We start from the raw sequence: 19,534 nt of genomic DNA on the forward strand, positions 1-19,534 counted from the left end.
AGTCATCCACCCATTCACACACTGGTGATGGCAAGCTACATTGTAGCCACAGCCACCCTGGGGCGCACTGACAGAGGCGAGGCTGCCGGACACTGGCGCCATCGGGCCCTCTGACCACCACCAGTAGGCAATAGGTGAAGTGTCTTGCCCAAGGACACAACGACCAAGACTGTCCAAGCTGGGGCTCGAACCGGCAACCTTCCGATTACAAGGCGAACTCCCAACTCTTGAGCCACGATCGCCCCTTTGATGATTTGACACAAATTGAAAATCTGTATTCCAGTTATCACCTGGGTTGTTTTTATTGCTTTTCTTATACTCATTGCATGCATCTACATGAATATTTCTTTGACTGGAAAGCATGGTTAAATTAAGAACCTGAGTAGTTTGTCGTGCAGGCAGAGGATCAAAAAGACTGGCATCTGTCAAAGATGACTACATTGGGAATTATCCCTGAAAAACTGGATTTTTGAGACAAAACTACCCATTTTGAATTTCAAGTGCAAGCATCACTCGAGCTGTAACAACACTCCCCTGTTAGATTGCCAGGAGCACAAGTAGCATGTTGATGCCTGTGAAAAAGCAACATTTTTATATCATTTGTGATCAGAGGAAGGCTACTCTTTTATCTGGTTTAAAGAAATGAATGTGGGTTAATATGAAATAATTAGTTAATAATTCTGTGCTTTATCCCAGGAGGGATTCCTAATTCCCCTGGCTTGCTGCCATATTAGTGGTTAAGGCAGTTTCCTCTCCAGTTGTCACATGATGTCTTGAACGTCTCCTCCGTCCCCTTCCTGTTCATCGACCCCCACACAGACAGACACAAAATCAGTCAAAGGCTCTGTCTGTTTGACTTTTAAACAGATTTTGGATTTAAATTTGATTTAGTGGAACTAAAGGCCTTGAGCTGACATTTTATACAATTTTTTTAAAATGTTGTGGCTTTTTTAAAATATATATCCTTCATAGCTTTTCATTTTCTCAGGCACAGTTTCTCCTGTCTAGTTTTATCTATCCTTTATGTGTTTGGAATTTGCGTTTTATTAGTTTTTTATATTAAAGAGAGATCTTTTCAGAGAGAAGCATCACTGGAGGAGTTGCATCCTAACTTTTTTCTTTAGTTCTGTTGGGATTTTTCTGGTCTCGAGATAATAAAGAAACACATTTCTCATATTTCCACTCACCACCGCCACCCCAATCCCCCCCCCCCCCCCCCAAAAAAAAAGCCTAAAAAACATATGGTGTTACTCATCCCCACTCAGGCATTCATATAAATGAGTTTGGAGGCTTTTTTTGTGAAATCGCAGATGCTGTTTATTTACTGTGAAGTTTTGCGGACAAGTTGTTTTTTTCTTTAATACAGTATCAGTTCGTTTCAAGATTTTAAACATAGTGGGATAAAGATAACGTGAGAAATATACACTTTTTCAGTTCTTAGATTTGGGGCTGTTTTGCATGTGTGTATAAATATGATTATTTCAGGCTAGTGGGGAAAAAAATGCCATTAAGACGTATTTTATGTTTATATTTCAGTATATTTGTTAGCTTGGAGCTGTAATCAAATCAGTGCATTTTTAAATCGATACAGTAATTACACATTCAGACAAAAACATTAAAAAAACAACAACAAATAATCTACATAATTTGATGGACTCTTTTTTTAAAAATTGAGTTTTCATCTTTGTTGTTTCATGTGTTGCAGTTCCCTCCTGTGATTTTGAGTCACCGTGTCTCTGGACTTTATCGAACAGCAGCCGAAGTGACTGGTTATTGGTGTCGCCACAGCAACCACAGAGTACAAAGGCTGGGATGATGCCTGCAACTGACAACTCAGAGGGAAGGTCTGATGGTAAGAGTGCAGAGACTCACAGAGGAGCAGCTAAATCAGTGTGCTCTGATACACAGTGTCCCTCTTTCTTCTGTCAAATATGTTTAGAAGAGTCTTTGAGCTACTGTGTGAAAACGTTGCTTCTCACTTGACATTTTCTTTCACTCTGTGCTTCATATATTCAAATATACCCTAATCCAGAATTTGTCATAACGCTAAAGCATTAGACAGTGTTATGAGGCTGCTATAAAATAGTCAACCATGAATTTTCCACTTTGTTTTATTACCTTAGGACACTTCCTTCTTTTAACCCCGTCACCTGAAGCTGAGGCCTCTGGGAAATGTGACTACCACTTAATGAGCCCAGTATTGCCAAAAAGCAGCATGGACTGCCTGCTTCAGGTGGCTGTGTATGAGGCCGGCCCCGTGGTGGGGAACCTCGCACTGCTGATCAAGCCTGCTCAACCAGATTCAGACGTTCACTCGGAGATGCTGCACCACAGGGGACGAGACGACCGCAGGTCAGCGAACACACTCACCTTTTGTTATTGTGCAACACAACCAGTCCTCTTCACTGAAAAAAAAAAACAGAAGGCACACTTCTGTCCCACTAAAGTTATGTAAGAAAAATGTTTCCTGCCTACCATCTAAGGCAAACTGTAGAATTGTGACTGCGTGTTGTTTGGGAAACACGGACAGATATTTCCTATTGATCTAATGCTGAAGCACAACTATCTTTAGAACAGCTAAAAGCATTCCTGAGACTAGAAGCAGGCTGGAAATGAAGTTACATATAATTGGTTAGGACAGAGGAGGATGGATTGGCATATGCAATAAGTTTGTACATTGGGTTTGTTAGTGGCTGCGCAGTAATGGGCTGTGCAATTCCATTATGAGTCACAAGCACACACACTCACACACAGTGACTTTATTTATTAAGCTGGCTATTCATCCAACAAAATCTGCAGATACAATGTCTGGACACACTCTTCATTTAAAGCACAGTTACCATCCAACAGGCTTCATCTTTCAGTGAAGTAGTTCAGTGTGTGTTGTGCGTTGTGTGGGATGTCATGCGTATTGACATATGGCGCAATTTTGTTAAGTGCATAATAGAGACTGAATGGTCACAGGAGTTGACATCGGGCTGTATGAGGTGTTGTCAAAAAGTTTTGTGTACTTGGGACAGACAAATAAGCAAAAAAAAAACCCGTACCACTTAGAATTAGGCTAATCTCTCTTTCAAAACCACTTTGATCGCTGCTGCCATTTTTAATCACTCGCAGTGTGCGGTCTGTGATTTTCCTATTCACCTTGAACGTCCGCAGGCCTGGATTTCGTGTGGAGAAACAATCCTCGTGATGAGAACTTGACGTAGTCCAAAGTTTCCTAGACTCAAGGTGGTGCGTCGTGTGAGGAGCAAACTGGTGACCAGGTGGTGTGAATGCGTTAACAGGAGTTAGACTTGTCGACACAGCGTCCTACTTAATCACCATTTGCCACCGTGTGTGTTGGAAACATTGCAACTTCTTCTGATCACATCAGTACAAACTTTGCTCACCACCTCCTGCTTTCTCTGAATGAAAACATAGATGAGGGATCACTGCTTTGTCACACCAGAGGAGATCAGGCAGCACTGCAGAGGCAAAAGTTTCAATGGTCAAACATAATTTCCAGGCACTGATCTCTAAACAGCTTTCATGGTGAAAATAGTCTAGTTTGCATATACGATAGGGTTGCGCAGTTGGCGCTACGTAGCATGGACGTATTTTTAGAAATGGAGAGCAGGATTTGTGACGTGTGAGGTAAATCTTGGGTGCTGTCACATATCCCAGGTAGCAGGATTTGCTTTGCTTTATTACGCCACCTATAATCACACAGCTGTGGGCCAGCTTTGTGAAAACACAATCAGGTTGGACTTATGACAAGGTGACAGATGGATTATGCTGAATAATAGCGACATGTTTGGTGCTTTTGTTACGTGGAACACATGCTCATGGAGGAGTGCGGTTCCCATGGTTGATAATGGCAGCAGTAGTGGAAATGTGCCAATAAATGACAGATGGAAGAAGGCTCAAACATTATTTAGTAAAACACTATGGTGAGAAATGAGAAGAGGGTGCAGGTGAAGGATTTTAATATTCAGCTTCAGTTTTCATACATTACAAAGGTTCTTTATTTCAGAGAATGCAGAGGGCTTTAGCAGAACATATAACAAATGCAAACTTGACTGTAGAAACTGCAGTGCAGGCTTTTATACAAAATAAATCATCTTGGCAGTAATGTTGCATAAAGAAGGCAAGAAAGTGAAGATACTCTTGTTTTAACCTTTACTTGTTTTACTTTTAATGCACTTCTTTTTAATGTAACTATAAAAGCCAAAAATTAGAGTTAGAAAAAAAAGATACACATGTAGCTGTTTTCACATGTGAACTTTGGAAGACGTGGGGGAGAGTCAAGTCAGGACGTGGTCCGCAGTTGTCTTCAAATGTAGCGCACAGCAGGAAACAGTTTTCACTTCACTAATGGAAAGAGTCTTTTTGGTTTAGGTGAAGATGATGTCTGAGAAGAGCATGCTGGAGGCAGGTCACAGCGAGATCACCACTAGCTATGAATGCACCAGTCTATTACCTGCGCTTTCTCCCATCATTACAAATCACTGCAGCTGGATAATACGTGTAGTTTGCACTGGTGAGCTGACATTTTGATGTGAGCTCTGTGTGAGATCTTTGGTTCTCACGTGCACCTTCGTCAGGTAAGGTCCACAAAAGTTCAGAAGTGTGTACTTTGAATGAACTTCAGGGTTAGCACGGAGGTTATTGTATTATGAAGGTGGTTCATTTCTTCCTGGGGTAAATCACCATGGTGACTTACAGGTTATACTCCAAGTAAGAGATTATCAGGTATAAATGAATCACCTAAATCGTGTCACCACTCCTCAAACCTCTGCACGTCGAAAGTAAGAGGGGCTGATGGTTTTGCGTTTCACTGATGAGCATCGGTCTGTATTATGAGTCCAACCTCTTTAAATTCTTGTAATCTTATACTTTCTGGATCCTTTGTAAACTCAGCCCCTCTGCTGCCAGTATACTTATTGGCTGTTGCCAAAGCAACTACTTTCATGTGAACCCAGAGGGGAAAACCAGAGTTTGCTGACGCTACCCAAATTGCTGATGCTAGGGCAAGTGAATCTAGATATTGGAGAGATACCCTGGGTATGTTGAGTTCGCTTCATAGTACATGGCCCAGGGCTGCTGCTTATGTGAGAAATTCGATTGATTTTGTTTCTGTGTGATTGCTTAATGCAGGCTTGAGTGGCAGATTTTTGGAGTTCCGATTGGCTGGGTGGCTGGACCCTTTCAGGTGACCCTGCTCTACACTTCGTGTGAGAGAGAAGCCACTGTGGCTCTGGACTCGCTGGAGTTCATAAACTGTGAATCAGGTGAGTTTATCAGGTCGTTAAGAGCTTTCAAACCAGATGCTCATGGTCATTTCCTGTGATAAGCACCTACAACCGTACAGACCAGATAAAAGGAACCAGCTGTAAACTTTATTTTAAAACCTGAGGTACTTTCACAGTAGCACATACTCGTGTTTTAACGTTTCCACAGCTGCTACAGGAGAACTTTTCTCTCTACAGATTACAGTTAAGGTTGCTTATGAAAACTGATTCACTCAAAATGTGTTTAGGTTTACTTTTTTTGTCTCATGCATGTTTTGCAAGTTAATGTCAGCACACAAAAATGCTCTGGTGTCAGGAAAATTTAAAAGCTCATGATTTGCGGTCAATTTGCAAACAGGCAAAAGATGCCTGGTCTGTTTTGCAGATTTCTTGAACCTTTTTTCTCAGTGGTTTCACATTTTTCAAGTCTCTACGGTATAGAGCAGCGAGTCAAGAAAAGCCCCTCCGCAGAATCAACCGACCTTCCTGTAAAAGCTGCCTCGTCGCTCATCCTAACTCACCGGGCCTCTAAATCTGCTTTGTACCTTGTTACAGTTGTTGTGTGGTTGTCTCCATTGCAGAACACCATTTCGGTGAAATGAGTCCCATTTGTGAGGAATCTTTCCACTGCAACCACTCAGGAGAGTGCATCGCCACGAGCCAAGTGTGTAACTTCCACACGGACTGTCCTTATGGAGAAGACGAGGGCTTCATCTGTGGTGAGATTTTGTTTTTGTTGTTTTTTTTTAAATAAAATCACACAGAGTGCAGCAGAGCTTTTATGATGATGTATTTGATTCGATTTCATCTGCACCATCTGACCGATTCTTATAGCGACAGCATTATGAGCAGGAAAACACGTGTGAATGCTTCAGTTTGTGCACATCGGGAGTTATATCAGGCCAGCGTACTGTTGCGCAGTCCTGAAGCAGTCAGCGAGCTATTGGCAAGCTGTAATCCATTTGCATTAGCTGTATAAAATTTAAGTCCATGATAAATTGTTAATCCTTTCACCAAAGGCACAAGATTATTCCATGCCAAGGGCCTTTACACAATAAATTTAAAGTGTAGAGAATAAGTATTATGTGGGGTGTTTAAAGTCTGAAACCTGAGTGCAGATTCTCTTCCTCGGATAATTTGCATTAAAACGCTTTCACCGCCTAGTGTGTTTTTTCCTAATTAGCAGTAAAATGTAGTGTCAGGAATCCAATAGGCTGTTCTCTTTTCAAAGCTCTCTTCTCTGTCTACATCAAAGATTTCAGATAATATGATAAACCCTTTGCAGATTTATTATCCTATTGAAAAAAAACATGCACAAAAAAGCATCAGTCATTACCTTTCAGTTCCTCTCACATCACAATCTAACAAGTTACCTCTTTCTCTTTTTTATAACATCAATCACTGTGTGCAAAGAAAAAACTCTCCGAGACACTGAAAAGGCAAAACGCTTCAGTCAGTAAAATCGATATAGTCAGGGTTATTTAAAGCACTTGAGCTGTGAAACGCTGGGGGGAAAGGCCACAGCGGAGATGTAATTTCTTCAACGAGCACACGGGTGTCTTAACCACTTTTATGTGCAAACATCGGTATCAATTTAATCTCTGTGGGTTCTATAGAGAGGTGGCTTACATGTTTTGTCTATTTTAGCACAAAAACTGGAAACAGCTCTATCTGTATTCTGGCTTCTTTCACAATTAAATACATGCTTAGAGTGAGAGGAGAAGAATTACACCGATCTCCCGTCTGCATCAAGGACAAAGGTGGAGTCGGGGAAGCTTCCATAGCATAAACATAGCCTTATCACAAGGTACCTAAAAAGCTCAAAGATATGCCTACACATATGTTTTACATTGATTATTTGACCTCATACTTCTTGGTGGTTAAACCTATCAAAGGATAGTCTGCATGTGTGCTGTGCATTTTATGCAACAAGTGATTCATGTCCTAGCTTTTCAGCAAAATACATTACCTCAGATATGAAGGAACGCCAGTTCAACTCCTGAGATATTGATCTGGTCAGTTAGGCAGCAGGGGGGATCGTTAATCAGTTTCAGCTCCTCTGGTATTAATGAAATTAACAACAGGCAACAAAACAGGAATGGTTTTACAGGTGGAGGTCACTGGCATTTTTCCCTCCTCATCTTTTCTGATTGTTTTTCCATTTGGCCAGGGTCAGTGTCACTACTGGTAGCATGAGGCAATACCTGGACCCTACAGAGGTTGCACAGGTAGGGTATCTCCAAGAGCATTGAGGTATCCTAGGAGACAGACAGTTATTCTAGGAGAGCAGGAGGGGGTCGTACAAAGACTTTAATCCACCAGGACAACCAGTATCTGCTCCACAGGATGAGAAGATTATTGGTGTGAATGCTTCTGACCAAACAATCAGAAACAGACTTCATGATGGTGGTCTGAAGGCCATTGCTGCCCTGTGCTTTTCATAGATGAGAGCAGGTTGACCTGTGGAGAACATTAAGTTGCTTTTAACATCATTCAGCACAAGCAGTTTGGTGGTGGGTCAGTGATGGTTTGGGGAAACGTATCCATGGAGGGAGACACAGACCTCAGATCGGTTAGGCAACAGCACCTTCTGTCAGATCCTGTGCTGTTGCAGTGGATTCCTACTAGTTCATGGTGCACCTCAGACTGTTCCAGCAACTCAGTGATGCCCTGGTCCAGATCTGATGGGAGATCCCCCAGGACACCATGAGTCGTCTCATTAGGATGTCAGTCATGCACACAAGCACCTGTAGGCCATACAAATTACTAAGTAATATCTTGAGTTGCAGCAATGGAATATCAGGAAAATGGACAAGCCTGCTGCATCATTTTTTAATCTAGATTTTCAGGGTTTCTGTTATTTCAACCCTCTGTAAGATAAGAATTTTCATTTCAAACAATGTGGCATCTTCTCAAAGAAGTAATTTTTTTGAGCAGTATATGTTGACCCAGTGAAGTATTTGCAAGCCCCCAAAACTGATAAGAGTCACTATGTTTTGGAGTTGTTGGACAACATTTTCACTTTGAAGGTGAAACTGAAAAAAACATCCTAAAAGGTCTGGGAGTAATCGCAGTGCTCTGATCTGAAATGTGTCGCAGTACACGTGTAATGCAAAGTGTGGAGAGTGACAGAAGAAAACACACACACACACGCGCGACTTTCACGTGAAGAAAAACATCCTCCGTATAATTTGTGCTCGGATGATTTCTTTCAAAATATAATTCTTGTCTGAAAGACGAGGAATCCGGGGTAGGAGATGGACTTTTTAGCAGCTGTGGTTTCTGTCTTTTTGAAGTATGATGATAATCTGCTTCCTTCCCAGATGCTCTCCCCTTTGGCTCATACTGTTCATTTGACGGGGATTCATGTGGTTGGTCTATGTCCAACCAGCACTCGGGCTGGAGGAGAGTTGCAGGAGATGAGCTCATGAAGAGAAAAGACATGCAGGGTTTCGCTCTGCAGCGCACACAAGGTTTGTGTCTGCATGTGTGTGTGAATGTGTGTGCGTGTGTGTGCACAGCACATGTGAATTATGCCCTAATTTAATTACTCTTCCTCTGGTGAATCTCCTCCAGCTCCGATGAATTATTGCAGTGTGGAGTGATGGGAAAATACCCTCATTTGTTTTTGAAGCTCACATTTCCTTGTGTCAAAACTTCTTAATTTTCCTTTGTTGCAAACAGGATTTTTGCATTTACTCTTTTTTAATACACAGCCAATGACGAGAATGCTTGTTTTGATGTTCAGTAAGTAAAAACAATAAAACCGCTATTGCTGCATTGTCTGAGAAGCATTGTCAGGTCATTTCTAGTTCGCAGTGTAACTTTAAAGCATATGTATGCTTGTCAGAAAGACCTGACGGGTGCTACTCCTTATTCACAAGGGCTTGCCGCAGCAGGTAGTGCCACGTATTTGATCTGGCAACATTTTTACGCTGGATGCTCTTGAAGCAACCCCAAGGGGTGTAAGTTTCTTCCCAGGATTGAACTGTGGAGCTTTCGTTTGTCAGGCAAATGTAAAACACTGCAGGAGGTTTTTTTGCATGTCGAAAGAGGATGAAAGCAGGATTGCCAGCAGAAGATGAAATAAAAGATGTAATTGTAACTGGTAGTTAATATGCTCTATTCAGGTTGACTGAAATGTCAGCTGACCATCTTGTGGCTGTACACAAGTCATTTAGCAAGCAAATTAGTGTCCGGCATTCATTGAGACTAGCAGAGCATTGCATTACATTTACAGCTCTGTTAACCTCAATGCGCTTTAGTCTACAAGTCACATTTTAACCCCACATTCATACAGCACTTTATTCTTTTAGCTTTAAGTACTTTATCTGCCTCGCGTCTATGGCCAATTTGCGTCTCCATAAAAGTCATTACTTTTATAAGCTGCTGGTTTATGTTGATCAATAAGAAAGATTGATGTGGGTTCGGCTCAAAAATCTAACTAACTAACTAGCTAAATCACATAACCTGGTAAATGTGTTACATTTATTGTCTTCCCCTAGGGCACTTCTTGTTTCTCCCTGTCAGAGAGAGTAATTCACTTAAAGAAGCGTTCGTTCAGAGCGCTGCATTCCCTCGTCCAGTCTCTTCTGTTGATTGCCAGGTCAGTTACTCGCCTGACGTAGTAGTTGAATTATTCAATTTAAGCACGTTTGATTGTCTTGTCTGTGTCTGTGTGGGGGAGTTCAAATCATACTAAATATCTCGCCAAAAATCTTAATGATCTTCATCTCTGTTTGTGTAGATGCATTTCTCTCTGTACCTGCGTGGTCATTTTAATGGCTCGTTGCAAGTGGCTATAGAGGAAAACGGGACAGTCGCCGCGGTACCGGTCTGGGAGAGGAATGGTCAAGCCGAAGATAACTGGGAACCGGTTGCCCTGGAACTGACTGACCTTCATCACGGGTACATAAGAGGAAAACAAACAGGGGGAGGAATGAAAGAATAAAGGCTGATCTCTCGTGTGTTAAAGGGATGATGTGTCGTTGAGGTTTACTCACCTCTTTTTCCCATGGAGCTCCATAAAGTTTCATTTTCTCCTTTGTTTTCCCCTGTCAGAGATAGTGGAGCTTAGGGATGAGTACATGCTTTAGGTCAGTGATAAGAAAAGGAAAATTGCTCCTTTCATCTAAAGAATGTGTAATCAGATTTAGTGCTCATAATAAAAGAGATTTCACTCCTACTTTTAAGTACACTCGCTGGGATTGAAATCCTGCTGCTTTTTCATAAGAAAAGACAACTGTAATTCTCTGATTGCTCCAGGTTTCGTGTTAAAGTGACAGCTGTGTGGGGACAAGGCTCCAATGCTGACGTTGCTCTAGATGACATTGCACTTGGAGCAGCCTGCTTTCAGTCAGGTAAGCTAAGATCACACAACCATTAAGTAAAGCCAATACAGATTTCTTTAAAAGTTCTCAAGGGCTAAAACACACATTTGTCTTGCTTTACCGCATATTTAGTCTTTGCTTTCATAATGATCGGTGCACTTTATGAAATCAAACTGCGGCTGAGCTTGGGAGGAGCACAGAGAGACCTCCCCAACTGCTGTGTTTTGTTCAGCACCACAGCGGCCCTCAGCTATTCATTTGATGCCCCGTTTAGTTGATTGGCTGAGACATGTGGGTAACCGACGTTTCATGATTTGCTGCAAATGTAGCGCCGCAGTACGACAGCAGTGTGTGCCAACATTCCTGCTCCCGTGTTGTTGCACTTCAGCTTTTAATTCTCAAAGTAGAGAGCAGACTTTTACAAGCCACTATGGTGCTACGCTAATAACAAAGACATGAAAAGGTCTGTTTTTGTTTCGGCGGGATTTAGGAGAAATATGGTTTGAAGCCTCCAGGGAGGCGCAGTTGTCTGTTGCGCTTCTGCAGTTGGGCGAGGACGGAACATTTTCTAACTGACTTCGGCTTTAAATCAGGTTTCTAGAGTAAATTTAGAAAGCAATAATTCAGAATAATGAGTCTGCCCATCACATTTATGATCTCACTCTATGCGGGGATCTTGTTGTGTTCGAGAGGGTTATAAGACCTTAACGGCTCTTGTTATGGTAAATGGTAAATGGCCTGTATTTATATAGCGCTTTACTAGTCCCTAAGGACCCCAAAGCGCTTTACATATCCAGTCATCCACCCATTCACACACACATTCACACACTGGTGATGGCAAGCTACATTGTAGCCACAGCCACCCTGGGGCGCACTGACAGAGGCGAGGCTGCCGGACATTGTACGCTCCTCATTGCCTAAGGGCTTGGCAATGAGGAGCGTACAACCTTTACCACCAATAAACGGACAAAAATCCCGTGTCTGTACGCTCCACAGTGGGTAAACACTGCCAAGATAGAAAGGTTTTCATGGTGTAGCCCTGTTCTCAGGAAATCTGTGCCACTTTCATTCTAAATATAGTTCATAATCAGGTGAAATCCAGATGAGTGACTGTGACTCCTCTCTTTTTTTTTCTTCCCCTGCCTTTACCTTTACTTTGGCTTCCCCTCCCCTCCATCAGATCTCAACTTTCTGCTGCCCGCGACCGACTTTGAAGATTTCTTAAGCCCCCTTCCAGAGCCTTTGGCCTCAGGTAGTGCACAGCTCCAGCAGTTATCTTGTATAGCGTGTGAATTTCTGAAGTGTCCCAGTCTACTGTGTCATCTTTAATCCATTCTGTTTGCACAATTTGCACACCAGGTGGTCAATTGTTTACTCATCACAGCTAACCAGAAGCTTTTAATCCAGCCTGTGTTCGGCAATTACATGCCAGCTCCTTAATGCAATTACCTGTGACTCTTATAGATGTGCCATATGTATGCATCTGTTCTTTACTGTGTATCTTATCTCAGCTGTTTACTGATTTTCATGCTTTTGGTACTTCCCCCCCCTCCACATAACAATGTGAAAATGGTTATAGTTTTTGCAGCTTATTAAACAACTAAAAGCAGTATTTTTTCCCCCTCTATTGCCTTTTGTAGAGGTTTCTCTGATGACTTGGTGGTTTACATCATGCGGTGCCAGTGGACCACAGGGCCCAACCCAAGCCCAGTGTGACAGCACTTACAGGAACAAAAATATCAACGTTACCGTGGGGAAGGAGGGACACTTGAAAGGAATTCAGATGTGGAAGGTGCCTGCTACTAACAGATACCTGTAAGTGGTTGGTGATACCGAGCCAGGGAACATGTACCGGTTTTTGTAAAAAGTGGACTTTGGTAGTTAAATTATACACACATGTAATTCCTAGCCACATTAACACGATGTGAGTTCGTAATAAGGAATCTTATTAGGATCACTGGTAACTATTTCATAATCCACATTTTACAACAGACATCTGCAGCCATTTGCTCAGTGTAATGAGGTATTTGCTATCCATTACGGTATACAGTGCGTGGCTAAGCCTAAAAGCACTTCATTTAAGACCAAGGATTAAATCTCCTTCTGTTGCAATGATCCCCCCTCAGGATCTCTGCTTATGGGGCTGCAGGAGGAAAAGGAGCCAAAAACCACAACAAACGCAATCATGGGGTCTTTATTTCTGCCATCTTTCCTCTGGAAAAAGGAGATATGCTTTACATCTTGGTGGGACACCAGGGAGAAGACGCATGCCCAGGGGTGAGTATAGTGAGGGTGAGAACAGGCTGGAAGGATTTGTTGATGTGGGATGAGTGGGATGTCTTAAAGAGGAGAGACGAGACGGCGTCCCAAATTCTGATTTTCCTTTTTTAATGCCAAGTTCATGTTTCTGCAACTTTTCTTTTTCTTTTTTTTTTTAAATCTTGTGGAGCTTGATTTTCCATCTTCCACATGTTTTAGATAAATCCTCACACCAAAAAGATCTGCCTCGGAGAGTCATCTGTGATTGAAGACAACCTCAAGCTGCAGGCTGGTGTAGAGTGGGCTGGAGGAGGAGGCGGAGGAGGGGGAGCAACGTACGTCTTTAAGGTAGCAGAAGACACTTTGAGTTGTTTCAGAACTGTGTGCATTTTCTCTGGGTTTGTGTGCATAGCATTGTTAAGATACAGCACTGTGGCACATAAGCATTTGAAATGATTCAGCAGTGTTTCATTCTTTAATCCATAGATTTAAATATAGATCGATTATATCTGCATGCAGCATGGAACTTTAGCACGAGGTTCACTTTTTTATGATCGCTCTTATCTATTGTACCATTGGGACTTCTAAAGTTGTTGTGTAGCTTATATAAAGTGTTCATCATCATTTAAATAAATTAAATTGAAAGATTTACTCGTGCGTGGTCTTTTCAGAAGGAGGATGGAGAGCTGGTTCCCTTGCTGATCGCAGCTGGTGGAGGAGGAAATGCCTACCTGGAGGACCCTGAGTCCAGTCTGGACAACATACCACTGGAGCAGTATGAAAACAGCACCGAAGCTCCCAGTAGCAATGGCCAAACTGGTGCAGCAGGTAGTGTAATATAAGCTCTTTGTTGCTAGCGTCCTGTTGCAAAAACTGCTATTTTAGTTTAATGTATAAAAAATGCCAAAAGTACCCCTCTGTTGAGTCATCTACCGTTCACTGAAGGCTCATCAGAAATGGTCTCAGTGGAAGGCTGGCTATCAAGAAGCCATTCTTAAGGAAGGGAAAGACGGAGAAACAGCTGAGGTATGCGACATTATACAAGAACTGGACTGAAAGTCAATGGCAAAACGTCAAATGGAATAATGAATCCGAATTTTACATTTTTGGCTCGAACCATTGAGTGAGGTACAACATTAACTTTCTACAGCCATCTGTGAAACACAGTGGAGGTTTTGGCAGAATTAGAAACATAGGAAAGTACCATCACATCTTGATCATCCAATACCATCTGGAAAGCATCTGATTGGCAGTGGCTTCATTTTTTAACATGACATTGATCCCAAATACCCTGCAAATTCAGTAAAAGCATATGGAGGTAGAAAAACACACAATCGATAACTATAAGTGATGGATTCGTCCCCCCAGAGCTGAGACCTCAACATTATTGAAGCAGTGTGGGCTCATCTTGACAGTGAATGCAACAAAAAGCATCCAACATCCAAAGAAGAGCTTTGAATGTCCTTCAAAGAGCCCAGGGAAATTACAAGAAAGCAGCCCGAAAGAGTTCTGTGTCAACGAATAAAGGTGGTTGTACCAAACATTTGCCTTCAAACTCATTATAATTGAACTATTTGCTCTATAATGTGTTTCCAATGAACAACTACAAATATTTTGTTATTTTCCTAGCAAAAACGAAATTAATAAGGGGTGAGTCTTTGTTCAATACAGGCCACAAAGGTCACTCCTCACTAAATAACTTCACTTTGATGTGTTCAAATCTTGAGATGTCTGACTTTAAGATGACTCCGTCCACCCTTGCATAACTGAGGAAAATGAAGTTACTGTTATTGTGCCCACAGTATTAAATATTCTATTCAATTATGTAAAAGAATGAAACGGCTTTCCAGAATCAGTGTTCCTGGCATTTTTCCCTATTAAAAACTAGATTCAATAGAATTAGTTAGATGGAATGCTATTGTTTGTTGCATAACAGGGTTTTTTTTTACTTAGCAGCACACACAAAAATGTATTACAGAAAGCAGCGTATGAAATTTAATATAAAGTTGGATCCATAGATTTCTGGGGCAATGACATTTCTTTTGTAAGTGTGCAAAAGGAAAGGAACTTCATCCAAGTATTGAAAACAGTCCTCATAAGTAAACTTGTCTTAGTTTGTCCTTTTATGTTTTCCTAGTCAATGCAGCACTTTTGTTAAACCCCTTCATTTAAAGCTGAAAGTCTGCACTTCAATTACATCTTGATTGTTTGATTCAGAATCCACTGTGGAGGTGTACAAAAGCAAAATTACAAAAATTGTTTCATTGTCCAGATACTTTCTTCCCTAACTTTAAAAGCTGCAATTGTGGGTATTTTTTCTTTTTGGTTACAAATTACCCTCTACACTTTATGTTCAAAGAAAAGTTTCATTTTCTTATAAAGGACGTGCTGTAAACTTTGGATGAGAAGACGTTGTTCTGACTGAATTCAGTGTCATCTGATACCAAAGCACGCATTTCATTTGTCCAAAAGGTAGCCGGAGATATGAGAGGATTTATTTGTTCTGTATTCTCACACACACAGGGTGGCGCAGGTTGGCATGCATGTGTTTGGCCTGTGGATGTTTGAACCTTTTATTGTTTTATGTAAAGCACTTTGGTATGCCCAAGGCTTTTAAATGTGCTCTATAAATAAAGATTGTTGTTGTTGTTGTGGATAATGGGATGTATCTGGAATTCACTTCTTTCGCTGGAACATTCTCAGTAAATCCCTTCTGACCAGCCGAGACTCAACGAGAACCGTTTATCAACTCATCTTATTGAAACCTCTGAGAGACTGTTTAGATAAAGATCTGCGTGTCAGGGCAAGTTTGCAGCTCGAAGTACTGAGCAGATGAGGTCTTTCTGTTTACGTGCGTTTGCATGTGTGCTGATGTTTAAAGTGCCACCACATGAGACAAGCCCTATATATACACAGTATATTATCACTGATCAAAGACCTCTGAAGGGCAGAGGAACATCTTTCAGTGAAGCTTGTCTTCCTTTGATATGTTGTTTGTATGAAACCTACTTATATCTGCCCGTCTTTGTAGATTAGAGATGATGGTTGAACCCGTTAACTCTTTTTATTCATTGCGAGGCGTCTCTGTATTCATCAGTTCACTTTGGTGCAGTCAAAGGTTAAATTCATGCCCAAAACAAAGCTGCAGTATAGCTACATTGTTGCTGTATAAGTGGATGGGCGGAAAGTCTCCTTTCAGTTTTAACATTTTTTATGGCGACCGAATAGCTGACGCTTTACTCTTGACCCTTTGTCCACCCACCAGCTGCCTGCGAATGGAAACAAAGAAACACAACAACAGAACAAAAAACAGCCGGAAAAATCAAAAGCCCTGTGCTAAAACGTCTCCCTCATTTCTGTATTTGATACGCTCCACATCCGAGTGGATTTGCTCTGACCTTCTCAATTATAGTCTAAACAAGACTGAACTTATTTGTCTTTAAAGTGTGCCTTCTGGCTTAACAGACAGACAGCTCTCTCACTGATTGCCTCCACCGCTGACTCAATATGCTGAATCACCAGTCGAAAGTAGGGCCTAATTTGTGACAGCGGAGACAAGCTCACAACAGACACTACACACATTGGTGGCTGTAGATACTCCATAAAACCTCACTGATGACTGTGTCTGTGCTTATATCCAGACTGCAAAGAATCTCAGTGTAACCCGAGCAGAACATAAAAACATTCATTTAGTAGTCATGAAGTGTGAAAATAGTTACTCTTTAGAGACCCTTGTCAAGTCTGAAAAAGCTGCCTAAAAGATATCAGCCATACAACCTGATTTGGGTTTGGTAAATGCAAAGTTATGACAGAGAGCCTGTTTTTGGATCTTGATCCACACCGGGGCCTAAAAGTCAGGATACTTTGGCCTGCGTATAATTTCGAAATCTCCCGAGTACCCTTTTAAAATCAAAGCTGGCTCGCTCACATTACAGCAACAGTGTAAGCCTTCAGGTTATTTTATGAACCCTTATTAAACTAATTTTTAATGGCAACTCATTTTTTCGTTGTTCTCAGTCGGTGAGTTTTTTCACTGCAGCAAACATCAAACACACGAACCGTGTTTTACAACCTTGTGCAATGCTCCCAAAGTAGCTCTTGTAACAGTGAATGACTTTGTTTTGTTTCCCTTAAAGGTGGAGGTGGCGGCTGGAAAGATAGTTCAAGTTCTCACCTGATGGCTGGCAGATCCCTGGTGGAAGGTGCCGAGGGGGGATCTTCATGCCCCCTGGCGCTGTCTAAGCTCAGCTGGTCGACCTTCGGAGGGTTTGGAGGAGGAGGCGGTGCGTGCACAGCTGGAGGAGGTGGAGGAGGATACAGAGGTAACCGTATTTTGTCATCATATTGTTATTTCAACCCAGACTAAATTTTTAGTCAGCTACTTGGCACTACTACCCTACTCCTGTACTTCTTTTTCTTCTTCAGACTCCATTTAGTGGTCACCACAAAGGACTTGTTGCATCTATCTCACTTTGTCCCCTTAGCTTTGTTCTCTCTCGCACCAACCCTCTGCATGTGCTCCTTCGCTACATCCATGAATCTACTCTATGGACTTCTTCTTCTCTCCTCTTCTTCCTGGCAGCTCATCTTCATTGTCCTTTGTATAGTACTCTACTCTGCAGATTAACATTTATAACTCAGAGCTGACAGGGCTTCAGAGGGACATGCAAGAGAGTAAAAACTGTTGGAAGGCTAAAGCAAATGCATTCAGTCATCGAACCTCTTTGTGAGGTTCGATGACTGAATGCATAGAGGAGTATCAGCTGATTGTGGGTTATTTTGACTGCAGTCTGCTGAAAATACTGCTCAGCTTGATTCATTACTTCTGTGCCAGCAATCTGTTCTTCATTTTTAGTGTAACATTCATGTACAATTTCCACTGTTGCAAGCAGTGTTAAGAACTAGATTTGAGTTAGGATTAAGGTATTTTTTTTGCCTTGATAATCATATTTTACATCAAAAGAAAACTGTCGTTTAGACAAGAGTTAAAGTTATTACTATTATTTTTGTTGGTTTGTTTTTGACAGGAGGCGATGCTGCATTGACAGATGACATCACAGCTGATGGTCAGAATGGAATTTCATTTATTCACCCGATGGGAGAGATTTTTCTGCAGCCTCTGGCAGGTGAGACTGAGCGTGGCACCCTACTCCTGCATCTTTATATAGAGAGGTTTTAAGAGATTAGCGGAGGATACAGGACGCAAAAGAGCAAATACCATTCCCAGATGGAAACCTTGAGATGCTACTGAATATTTTTCAGAAGGTTATAACTGGATGATTCGCTAAAACGTTTTGTACAAGTCTTTGTACAAGATCAGATTTGAGTGCTTATTCAAGTACTAAATAGAGTAAAGCAAGAAAGACCAAGTGCTTCATACTTTATCAGCTAATAAAGCCAATGAGATGCAGCTGAAAGCATGTAGCACCTTGGCATAGGTTTAAAATTGTGTGATCATGCTAGAGTTAAGAGGAAGACTCCAGCAAAGTAGAATGGAAAACAGCAGAGCTAAAGTAAAAGTTTGCTAGTAACAGGAAATTCCCACTCTCATGAGTTCATCGTTAAACGGTTTAATAATATGTATGTAAGGCCAAACCAACACCGACTCGCTGTGCTCGCTCGGCCCCCGGGCGACACTGTATTAAAAACAGACCCAACTCTGTAATGAAAATCTCTGCGTGCGCTCAGATATTTACCAAAAATGTCATCAGCGAACAGTATGGGTTCAAATTGTGGTCATAAATATTTTGTACGTGTAAATCAGGATTTGTATGTGTAAAAAGAATTTGTGTGTTTGTAAAAAAGATTTGTGTGTGGACAAAAATACGTGAGAAAGTCTGCACTCAAGTTTCAAGTACGAATTTTGACCCTATTTTTCTTCCTTTCATCTGATTGGCCAATGTCATGTCAATCACAAATTTAACTATCCAATCAGAGAACAGATGGGTTTGGCTGTTGGCGGGGTGCTTTTTTGAACTGCAGGTTCTTGAAGGGAATAAATGCCCTTTTTCATGCCAGCCCAGCGTTTTCCTTCATCACCACGAAGGAAAACAGTCTGTGGTGGTCTGAGTTTGGTGATTTTTGTGTCACAGGTTTACGTGCTTAATACAGGGACCTCCTGAACCTTTTCAACAGCGCTGCGAACCTCCGTGAGCGGGAGGGGGGGGGCAGTGTTGTGGAAATGACAGTCTTCACTAGTGGGGATACTTACAAAGCTTTCTTCGTTATGAATTATCATACATGTTTTTATTGAACATTTGAAGAACCAGCAAAAAAAACAGAAACTCTTGTAGAGGACAAAGTCAGAGATAGAAACGACAAGGAGCAGGTGCATCTAGTACAGGTAGAGCTGCTGCAAAAGCCCACAGAGCTCAGCAGCCAGCGCAACAAATTCTGGATCCTTTGCTTTTAGTTAGCAGTTAGCATTAGCAGCACATGCTGCGCACTGTGACTCACAGCAATGGTTCCAGGTCAGCCCTGACTTTGTGTTAAACTAATCCTAAAGTAATATTGGTATTTCTAACCACTGACATACCACAACTTTATCATTTCAACATCTGCTGAAAGTAAGGGGACCTAGCTTCTTGCAAAACAAACTCGGGATCTCGCAAAACTTTTGCGAAATCTCGCAAAAGTTTCATACATCTCCGAAAACGTCGGAGCACTTTTGCA

At 41.7% G+C, this 19,534-nt stretch overlaps 1 protein-coding gene across 1 annotated transcript in view; it reads left to right on the plus strand.

Moving 5' to 3' along the window:
* Positions 1–19,534, plus strand: part of ltk (leukocyte receptor tyrosine kinase) — a 68,807-nt gene that overhangs the window by 32,168 nt on the left and 17,105 nt on the right. The window contains exons 3-17 of the mRNA XM_026151459.2: positions 1,706–1,852; positions 2,124–2,352; positions 5,140–5,273; positions 5,855–5,992; positions 8,597–8,746; positions 9,779–9,879; positions 10,021–10,181; positions 10,539–10,633; positions 11,784–11,855; positions 12,244–12,418; positions 12,730–12,880; positions 13,082–13,210; positions 13,534–13,690; positions 16,999–17,184; positions 17,890–17,988. Coding sequence (XP_026007244.2) covers positions 1,706–1,852; positions 2,124–2,352; positions 5,140–5,273; positions 5,855–5,992; positions 8,597–8,746; positions 9,779–9,879; positions 10,021–10,181; positions 10,539–10,633; positions 11,784–11,855; positions 12,244–12,418; positions 12,730–12,880; positions 13,082–13,210; positions 13,534–13,690; positions 16,999–17,184; positions 17,890–17,988 — 2,124 coding nt within the window. The remainder of the gene's footprint in view (positions 1–1,705; positions 1,853–2,123; positions 2,353–5,139; positions 5,274–5,854; positions 5,993–8,596; positions 8,747–9,778; positions 9,880–10,020; positions 10,182–10,538; positions 10,634–11,783; positions 11,856–12,243; positions 12,419–12,729; positions 12,881–13,081; positions 13,211–13,533; positions 13,691–16,998; positions 17,185–17,889; positions 17,989–19,534) is intronic.

The sequence above is a fragment of the Astatotilapia calliptera genome, chromosome 19 (genome assembly GCF_964374335.1).
Source record: "Astatotilapia calliptera chromosome 19, fAstCal68.1, whole genome shotgun sequence".
Lineage (NCBI taxonomy): Eukaryota > Metazoa > Chordata > Actinopteri > Cichliformes > Cichlidae > Astatotilapia > Astatotilapia calliptera.